Source organism: Castanea sativa, chromosome 1, assembly GCF_040712315.1.
Source record: "Castanea sativa cultivar Marrone di Chiusa Pesio chromosome 1, ASM4071231v1".
Lineage (NCBI taxonomy): Eukaryota > Viridiplantae > Streptophyta > Magnoliopsida > Fagales > Fagaceae > Castanea > Castanea sativa.
The window spans coordinates 47,616,455-47,627,415 of record NC_134013.1 but is presented as its reverse complement, the minus strand read 5'-3'; the positions used below and the strand labels follow the sequence as shown (position 1 = coordinate 47,627,415).

The following is a 10,961-nucleotide window of genomic DNA, read 5'->3' as shown; positions in this document are numbered from 1 at the left end:
TTGAAAGAAAACCAGAAAAAGAGAAAAGAGAGAGAAGACCAGAAAAAGAGAAAAGAGAGAGAGGACTTTGTGGCTATGGGGATTAAAAAAATTGATTTTTGGTTTTACAATTCAGCTATTGAGCTGTTATAGATGACAACTCACTGTAGCTGTGTGTCAAAATTTTTGGCATTTTAAATCTTTGATGGAGTGAGTATTTTTGTGTAAGATAAATATATGTTTGTATCACATACAAAACATACGCAGCGGAAATTTAACGGATCTACTTTATTTGCAATTGATAACATGTACTATGTAAGTTTCAGAATTTAAGAACAAGAGAGTATACCTTGGTGTGGTGAATTTCAAAATAAAGATCAGAAGCACTTGGGAATACTTTTAATCTTCACTCCAATTCTATTAACGCCCAAGAAGTGTGGTCTTTCAATCAGTTTCCAAGAGAGAATTTGAGAGAGTGGTTTACACTCACACATACATCATTTCACAAGAGTGTTGTTCCTTAATAAAAATTTTGTACGTTTCTCCCTATATATCTAATTGATTATCTAATTGAGTTGGCCTTTTGGACATTTTCAATTGGGCTTAAATGTGTGGCTTGGAGTGGGACCAAAAGGGACCAATAAGACACTAGCTCCAATGGGCATTGGGCTCTTCTGTCAACTCTTGACAAGTTCAAAGTTACCATTAACTATATTTAATATCACTATATAAATATAGTTGTACTCTAAGCCTTATTTATAAATTATATCCCAAGACTTTTTTGTACATGCAACCCTTCATAAAATATTCGTAGTAATACAAAATCATGAATATAGACTGTCATTTTGAAGATTACTACATCCTAATTCCTTGAGTACCCGGTTTAATCTTTTGAGTTATTCATCATTTATTTATGAAATTTAATTCCATAAATATATACTTTAGTAACTCCTTATTAAAGTGGTTAGGCTTAACACTTTGAATAACCAAACCCATTAAACTTATCTGAAGGGAATATTTTATATTTCTGTTAAGAGACTATCAATTCTATCTTGATAATATATGTTCTATCAACACTAAATGTGGTTGTCCAACATACTGAGATTTTGATCGTGACTTTAGACCTCACTCTTGACATATCAAAGTAACATATACTTCATGATCAAGTCTATTATTCTCTCAGGATTAAGAGTTCATGTAAATAGAAGTCGTGAGTTTATTATTCATTTGATAGTTGTTAGGAGAATAATAAATCTCACAGCGGTTCAATTCAATATGTTTTAACTTTTAAAACATATTAACATACCAACTAGAAATCTCAATTTCCATGATCAAGACAAATCATCTTAGTTGATATGTTATAGTCTTCGCAGATGAAATGCCCAATTTCATCACCGACTACGAACTGAAATTCTGAGTTTACAGAATTTGTGATTTATATCTTCTGTGATTAAATCACATACTATGTATCTAATGAACTATATGATAATGTCTCAATATTCATGTTACCATTATTTTAATTTATAATAAAACAACTTTATTAATCATAACATAATGTCATACATAGCATCATACAATAGGATTTAAGAGTACACATCCTAACATTTTGTGTGTTGGTGGTAAAATTTGGCTTTTAGTATTTTTACAATCTTTGATAAGACAGATTGGTGTGTTGTGTATGTTCTAATAAGTATTATTATTTACTAAAAAAAAAGGTTGTTTATCCCGCATTAGTTGTGTGTGTCTAATGTTTACTGTTTATAATTCTAGTTTACAACTACAAAAGTTAGGCTCTTTTGTAGTTGTACTCTGGTCTAGGCAGACCACAATCAAATATTAAAAAAAAGAAAAGAAAAGAAAACAATTGGCATTGCCGATTATTCTAGCACTAAATAAACACAAAAACTGAGGTATGTGTGGGAAAACAGAAGTTTTGGGGGCATATTTGCAAAAATCCCCAAATCTTACTCTTCTTCTGTTCTTCCACAAACAAACAAACAAACTAGGGTTTTAGGGTTTTATTACACTCTTCACAAAAGGCTTCAATGGCGGAATCGATTTGCAGAGCACTCCGAGACGGTGCGTTGCAAGGAGAACACGCACCGGCTCTAACCATCAAGGACTCCATTGCCTCACCTTTCGGTTTCCACGTCTTCACTCACCTCCTCACCCAGCTTTCTTCCAACATTTTGGCCGCAAAATCCCAATCACGGTCAGTTACTACTGCGTGTTTCAAAGTTCATAAACGCCTTCGTATTTCTCTCTCTTTCTCTCTTTTTGAAAAAATAAAAATAAAATTAAAATCGGTTCCAATGTGATCGCAGTGGTCTCGTGCTTGTCGCTTTCTCTCGAAGCCCGTCGTTTTACTTGGATTTGTTGAATAGGAAAGGCATCGATGTCGCTTCTTCCCAAAAATGGTAAAGCCCTTGTTTGTTTTTATAAATAAATATATATATATTTTTTAATTTTCAAATTTATCCCAAAATTTTTACTGAGAATAGTTGTAGAATTGGAGCTACATTATTTATGTGTGAATATAGTTTTGTGTTACTGGGTGTGTGGCTCTTACTGAATATATATTTATATAATTTTGTTGTTATTATGAATGTGTGGGAACTCAAACATTGTTGCAGGATTGAGATTTTGGATTGTTATACGGATCCTCTTGGTTGGAAGGATGCCCTTTTGGCGTCTGAAAATGGTGGGAGTCTCTCTAACGAAGCTTCGACTGGAGCTAGTTTGTGTAGGAATGTGAAGGATATGGACAAGCTGTACTCTTCAATTATCGAGCTGGGGAAAGGTATTGGTCGAATGCATATTTCTTTTCACTGTTTCGTTGTTGAGCTGTAAGAAGAAATCACACCTACTAGGAAGTTTGGAATGTAGAGTGTATTTTGTTGGCCTGTTGGCTAAATGGTGAAGGGGTGGGGTAGTGGGTCTTAGTTTTGAACATTAGTCAATAAAAGGAAAAGGGTGTTTTTTATTCTTTAGGTTGTTAGTGATTTTGTTTTGTAACATTGATTTGTGGGTGGTGGTTTTTGGTTGCAGGCATAGTTGGACAAGGCAAAGTTCGTTTTTGTGTTGCCATAGACTCGGTAATTTTGGATCCCGTAAATTGCGAAAGTTTAGTATGTGCAAATTGAATGGCTGATGCAATTACTGTGAGGTTTAGTTGAAGTTCTAGCCAGCCAGTTGGTTGTAGTGTGAGTGTGACAAGTAGGCTTTGCTATTTTTTCCATGTTCTTTTGCATGTTTATGTCATCTAGAATTTTGAATTATATTATGAAACCTGGGTTACAATTCTATCTATTTGGGTAATGTGTGGAAAAGTTCCAAACATGGACCAAAACAAGAAATTTGGGTTCCTGTTCTTTTCTATTTGGGGCATCCTGTCCTTTTCTGTGTTGGTGCATGGAAACTTCCTCAAGTGTCATTGATCTTCCATCGAACATCACGAGGAACAGGTTTTGCTAAAAAAAGTAAAGACACATTAGGAGCTTTTTGAGGAGTCCTGTCCTTTTCTGAGTTGGTGCGTGGAAACTTACTCTGAAGTTCCAAAGATGTGCATCATGAGGAAAAGGCTTTTCCAAATAGTCTATAGCTGTATGGGAGCTTTTATGTCTTGTGTTTATGCAAAAACTAGTTCGAATTGTGCTCTTCCTTTATTGTATTTATGCTAAAACCAGCCATCATGTGCACTTACAGTATTTTGTCTAGTACAGCTGATAAAAGTTACATTGGTGTCTCATTTTAGACAAGCCGAGGGGGGGGGGGGGGATGCATGGATGGCTTGTGGAATCCCTAAAAATCTCTTTATTAATATACATTAGTTCTCCTCCTCAAGTTTATTGTTCATTATCTTAATGGAAAATGGAAGTGCAGTAAAAGGAATTCTAGGACATAAAAGCAAATTTTGTATTCTGTTTTAGTGTAAAATTTGAGGTTCATAATTATGCTGTCTTAGTATTTGAAACATTTGGACAATAAAGTATATACCGAATGTAACCTGGATAATCCACTTTCAGGTTAGGAAATATGGAAAATACACAATATTTGAGTGAAATTTTATATAATATACAATTCTCTAAGAAATTTTTGTCTGAATATCTTTTGTCATGCAATGTCTTCAACTTCAAATTCTATTTAATTTTATGTAGTCATTTATAAGGTATGCTTATTGCTTTTTAATACAAAAATAATTAGGTTGGAGTGCAATCATTTAACTCCATAACCATCTTCACATTATATTTACTTTCAGCCTTTTTTTTGAACAAGTTTAGAATAATTGAACTTATAAAAGTCCCCCAAGTTGGCATTTTTGCTAAAATTTCTTAAAAAAAATAAATTCAAAAAGAAAAATTACTCATTGACTTTTCAAGGTTTGTATTCAATTCATACAAGTGCCCATATTATTTTATATTCATCCTTGGAAAGGGGTATTTCAGTTTTAGTTTTGTCATTGTTGCAAAAATTTGGGAATTTAAAACAGGGACAAGGTACAGTCTTTCTTGTCCTAATTATTTGGGCGGGGCTTTTATTTAATATATATAGACAAAATGTATAAGTTTCACATGATTAGAGCGTGTGAAACTCTTTTTCTGCTATTGGAGATATTATATGAAATGAACCTACAACTGAATCTAATGAATTCAAATTAAAGTAAAGAGGGCAAAGTAATAAAGTAAAAGGCATTATATTTGGTGCAATAATAAGAAAGATCAAAATAAAAATATTTATAGTTCTTTAGAATTATAGGATTAATCTTAATATAATATTGTTATATAGTAAATCAGTTTACTTAATTTTTTTATTTTGCTTAAAAAATTTTGTGGGGAAGAATATTTTCAATGTAAATTCATTTGTGCTATATCGTCACCATAAATTTTGGAAATTATTTTTGTGGTTTTACTTGCTTGTCTATGCCAGTAACATTTAAGATTTTTCTATAAAACTTCTGGTAATATTCTTGCTCTGCATATGTGAGTGTGTTTGTGATGAATTCTTCTCAAATCTTACCAGGTTAATGAAATCTTAAGACATGCATCTATATCATCAGTTGCAGGCCTTTTAAGTAACCTTCGAAGCAATGGTATACACATGTTCTATTCCCTCTTGATTGATTACGATTTTCAGTTCTCATTAAAATCTAGTGATCTGTTGCAGCCGTAATTTTGTTGCATCACTGGCATTTATTGCTGTTCTATTATTCTCTGTTACAAAATCAAAGGACAAAATAAGTCTTTTTTGATGCACTTCAGCTTTTAGATGCACGTAGTTTCACTACTGTACTATGGTTTCAGATAGAGTTTCGAGCATCTTTTGGTTGTCACATTCAGACCTTCATGAAGACAGGGTTACTGCTGTTCTTGAGTATATGTCCTCAATGGTGGGCAGTATAGAACCGCTAAATCAATCTGCAAATGGGCGTAGATGTAATTGGGAGAGCCTCCCTTTACTCGAACATAATTATTGGAAAGGGAGGTTTCATGTCCGGTTTAAGCGCAGAAATGGACGTGTTCGAGTGATGGTGATCTCTCCTGCTTTCTCTCTCTTTGGAAGTTTTTATACTTACAAAGTGGTGAACTGACTGTGTCTTAACGTAAAAACTTCATATCCAGTCTGAAGAATTTCATGTTGAGCAATCAGCCATCAACTTTAGATCCATTTCATCCGAAGATGAAATAGTCAATCGAAGCCTTTTGCCAAAGGTCAGTTGAGTAGCTTGAGCTTGTTGAGAGTTTTATTTGACATCTCTCTCTCTCTCTCTCCCTTAGACACACACACAAAGCACCCAACCTAAGTTTTAATTGATGCTTCATTCATAAGTGGGAAATGACATTGTCCTCCATTCTTGTTTGGGAAATCATGTTTTCCTTTGAAATTCTCAGTTTCACTGTTTGAGTATAATTTGTAAGATTTTGTTAGTATCAGTTTTTATATGTAATAATTTTTTATTGGAATAGAGGGGAAACCTCGTTAACACAGTATGTGCACATAAAGTAAGTTGTTGTGATCATCATCATCATCTTAGAAATGTGTGACCATCATGACAATTAATTTTATTCCTATCGCTCCTTTGACCCCTCTCTTTAGCATGATCACAACCCAATCTCTCAGCATATCCTTCACAATTTTCTCAGGAAAAATGACAGAAACAGAAAAATCAGTAAAGGTTTAGCACCATGCATATTAAAATGTGACCATAATATAGATAATGAATTTTTGACATTAGGTCAATTTGTTTCCTGCTAAGTCTTGACTGGTTTAAGAATCACTGACCAAGTACTAGTCCACATGGTGTGCTGGTGCATGATTTTTCATCTTTTCCACCATCTCCAACACACCTCTGGCCAGTCTGCTACCCAACTAGGTAACCAACAATGAGGAACCCAAAACTAAACACATTGCTCTTAATGATTTACTAACAGGCAAACATTTATCCTCTCTCTGTCGGTTTTTACTTTTGTAACCTCCACTCTCCTGGGTTGAGCCTCCCAAATTTTTCTTAGTTCATTATTATGCAGAGTTCTGAAAAATAAAGATTAGCAAAACATTATATTCGCTCCCAAAGAAAAACATACCTAAATAATTATATTTCTCTGGACCTGTCAATACTTGTGCAAGACTTCTCATTGTCATTGCCTGCAATGGTTTGGGGAGGGGTTTTGATGGTGGGTTGAGATCTGGTGGACTCAAACAGTTCACCATGTTCACAAATCTGATATCAAACAGTCCGTAGAACCACGCAAGTTTCACATTTCTTAGATTTATACAAACTAGTGTTTCATGCAGTTATAAAAACCGTATCGGAGGTTGACCTAGCTCTAGAATTGGTTCATTGGTTCATTTGTTCAACCAGTGGTTCATTGGTTGAATTGTAGGTTTATTAATTAATTAAATAATATATTTTATAATTATAAAAAGCAATTAAAATAAAATAAAAATACTCCATTTAGGTAAATAAATAAATTATAACAATAAAAAATTACATCATATGGCATAAAGTTAGAGAAAAAAAAAACACATTATTCATATGAATCATCCAATAACCAAGTTATATAGTTCAAAAGTCTTGAAACAACATATCTCATTGATATTCAAAATTAAGTTTTAGCTTAATCATTAAACCCTAGAGATTACACATTTGTGAGATGTTGGAGTAGGCCATAGGATTGCTTTCTAACTTTTTAGTCTGATGAATTTTGACTCTTTTAGTGTAGAAGTTCTTCCATTTTTATCTTCTTCTTTTTTGTCTTTTCCCCCGCCCCCCCCTAAGTTCATCATTTTATCACCTGCATCTGTAATTTTATCACTATCTCTTTATCTCTTTTGGTCTCATTGCTATCTCTTAATGTCTTTAATCTCAACTCTCATCTCATGGCACAACTCTTACTTTATCTCTTTAGTCTTTTAGCCTTTAATCTTTATCACTTTATATCTTTATTAGATTTTCTTTTCAATCTTCAGTAGTTTAGTAAATACACAAGGTATTTTTTTGGTTTTTTAACTGCGGGTTAAAAAGATTAACCCTTGCAATCCGTCGGTTTACCCGGTTTGATAATGGGTCATTGCATATTTGGTATTTTACCCAAAACATTCCAGATAATGCTTTGTTCATGGTTTAACTAGTGGTTTGGTACGGTTTTTATATCTATGGTATCATGAGAGTCTATCATGAGAGTCTACTTCTTTCAACAGGTGCAATTTAATTTACAGCTGTCAGAGAAGGAGCAAATTGATAGGGCTAAGGTTGTACTTCCTTTTGAACACCAGGGTACGGAATCAGGGATGCTTGTGTGTGTGTGTATTTTCTTTTTTCGAAATGAATTATTATATTACTCTTTCAGATGTATTTTCCATATGTAATCTCTTTAATTAGATCTGAAGATGTGTCTATTTTTAATGACTTCATACTTGACTTTTGATTGCTTTAGGAACTGGTAAACCCATTCAAATTTATGATGGTCGGCGATCACTTACGGATGGCAAGAGTGAAGCAGAACCTGTTTCTACTGGAATATTGCAGACAAATGAGAACTCTAGCAAGGGCGAGATAATATATTTGCGTGATTCAGATGATGAGAGACCAGATTCTGATGAGGACCCAGATGATGATTTGGATATATAATTGTGTGTGCCTCATTCATGATCTTGGACTGCCAGAGTACTGCATTTGTAAATTTACCTTCTCCTTGTTTCTTTTATCTATTGCAATGTTCAGGCATGATTATAAATGAAATAATGTTTTGTTTATGAATTATAGATGGTCTGTACCAACTTAACCATTTTGCATTTTGAATCAGTGGGTAATTTTATATTTTAATGAGAAGCTAAGCTTTCTTATTACACAATAATGATAAAAATCAACATGAAATTAAGTCCTTCTCAACATATTCTTCCCTCTTTCTACGTGTCTGCAGTAATTCTCTCTGACAAATATTTACTCTCTTCTAGTCTGAGTTGTCATTAATTTGTCAGTTGATGCTTATGTCTGCCAGATTGGGTGGACAAGGCAAAGACCAGGTGCTAGATATGCTCAACGAAACCCTGCTGCCCTGAGTGTAGGATGTCCTAGTTCACCTAGACTTTCGAGGATGTGATAATTGCGGTCTAAAATATGTGTGGAAGAGAAGCTAAGCTTTGGAGAAGATATGTGATGAACGTTACTCAGAGGGGATTCGTATGTAAATTCTCTGTTGTGTGATTCGTTGCAAGTCTGTTCATGAGTATGATCATGAAATGAAATTATAATCAGGGTATTGCATTTTTACATTTTGTTATTTGAAGCTTGTTATGAAAATATATCTTGTTTGGAATAAGTTATCTATTATATTCTTTCTTGCCTCTACTTTTTTTTTGATGATCTTTTTGTTATACTTGATCCTTGCAAAAAAAATTTCTTCTGCTTAATATTCCAAGATAGAAGAGATATCTCCTTATCTTTTGATCTTCCATGGTAATTCTTGCCCTTGCTCTTGTAGATCCTAATGCGCTCCCCCTTCCTGAAGGTTTATCCTTCATCCATTATCACATCCATCTATCCTCCTAGATTCCATTATCACACCCACCATCCGTGCCAAGCTCCATTATCGTAGCTACACACCCTCAACACCTCAAAAATACATACACAACTGCCATATTATCACACTAAGGAGAGATGATTCATTACCACCCGCACCACCCAAAATCCTGCCATCCTCTTAACCACATACCACGACCAGAACCCTTAGCCAACACCTACCATTTCCTAAATTGTCTACCACTAACTAAATCAGAGCGAAGCCACTAGCCTGAAAGCTCTGCAATGGAAGATAAACACTAAAGTTAGGTCTCTAAGCTTATAGCTCTTATGGAGACGTGCAATTGTAATGATTTACGTTGCTTTCAGTGGACAGGGTAAATGCCAGGTCTCTGGAGATTCTTTTAGGGAAACTCATATCGTATAAAACCTTTAACAACTTTGTTGTGAAGGTCTCACATAGGGTTAGATCCCACAAGCGTGAGATCAACACCTATATGAGAGGGTGGTTACATATACTTTTGATACATATGGTACCTTTTCTTGTCAGTGAATCACACTCATTTTGACACTAAACTAAACATCAGAACACAAGGCAATGCACTGGTTTTTTATTTTTTATTTTACAAGAGAAGGATGTTACAACAAAGAAATTAAAAAATTGGACCAAAAATGATTCTTAAGACATTTGGTAGCTAGTTTGGCAAGAGTTCTGGTTTTGTTTACAAGCAGTCCAAGAACTGCTTGAATTGTGATCTGGAGAATAGCTGAGCACTCGTGAGGTTTCAATTGGTGCAAAGAATCTCCATGGTGGTTTCCTTTTCTGTTTCCAAATTTGTTCTATTTCCTTGCTTCTTACCAGCATTAAGATTCTTCTAAAACCCGACTCTTTTGCCTTCAAAACAGCCTCATTGGCAACTACAAATCTGGGCACTTAGCCATTCATAGATTTGGTGCTATAGTAAGCTAGTATCCCATTGTGTTCGGCCTTTTGTGTTATTGGGCTTTGATCTCTTCTGCTATATTACGGCCTGTGATTTTAAGGTAGGAGAGTTGGGATTGGCCTAAGTGAAACACACCTTAGACCAATTTGCGTACAAGTTGGGCCATCCCAGTATAGACGCGCCTTGGCAGGAGTTTTAAGTGTAAAGCGTGCCCACGGCAGGAGCAACTGTTACAGACATTACAGCAAGAAATACAATATGACTGAATAACTATAAAATTTGACAAATAATACTAACACCTAAATAAAAGGACAAAGGATTCTAACAAGGCTATGGCATAATAATACAACCACACATAACAAAGTTATAGCAAGCAGTTCAGTAATAAGGTAACAAGCTAATTGTTCATCAATCAAAAAAGTAAAACTCGTTTGCCAAAGAAATGGGCTTAGCTTCTTAGCTAACACAAGTCCAAAAAGGGAGTCGATCCCCAATGAGAGTAACCTTAGAGAAGGCTTCTGCCATAGAGATTATGCACTTTGGAAAAAGGACCTCGATAGCTTGAACTCTAACTCTTAATTTCTTAGAGAGTGGGTTTGTTAAGAGGGAGAGAAATGGGTAGCCTATTAATGCATGCCTTTATTCCTATCACTCAAGCTTTTGTCTGATTTTTGTGTTTTTCTTCTCTTTCTTCTTTTCTTCCTTGTTCTACCTCTATTTCTTTCCGTGATAGTTGATCCCCCCCTTTCCACTGTTCACAACTACTACCTTTTATACTGTCTACCATGACATGATTTACTATTTTTACCCCTTAACCGCTTTTGGCTTGTTGTGGGTGTCTTTCTTAGACTGCCACTGGCTTGTCAATTGCCCAGCCACTACCATTTCACTGTGCTAGTTGCACCACGCCTCATTCCCAGACAAAAATGGCTTGTCTTGTCTCTTACCTCTCTCTACTCTTATCTAGATAAGGGTTAAACTTCTCCCTCACCTACCTCTATGGCATGCATCCAATGGTT

At 34.8% G+C, this 10,961-nt stretch overlaps 1 protein-coding gene across 1 annotated transcript; it reads left to right on the top strand.

Moving 5' to 3' along the window:
• Positions 1-1,955: 1,955 nt before the first annotated feature.
• LOC142637645 (elongator complex protein 5) lies at positions 1,956-8,382 on the top strand. Its single transcript, XM_075811779.1, has 9 exons — positions 1,956-2,191; positions 2,304-2,396; positions 2,613-2,779; positions 3,028-3,074; positions 4,999-5,068; positions 5,280-5,506; positions 5,598-5,687; positions 7,678-7,753; positions 7,914-8,382. The coding sequence occupies exons 1-9, from the start codon at positions 2,025-2,027 to the stop codon at positions 8,105-8,107; spliced, it is 1,131 nt and encodes a 376-aa protein (XP_075667894.1). The 5' UTR covers positions 1,956-2,024; the 3' UTR covers positions 8,108-8,382.
• The last annotated feature ends 2,579 nt before the right edge of the window (positions 8,383-10,961 follow it).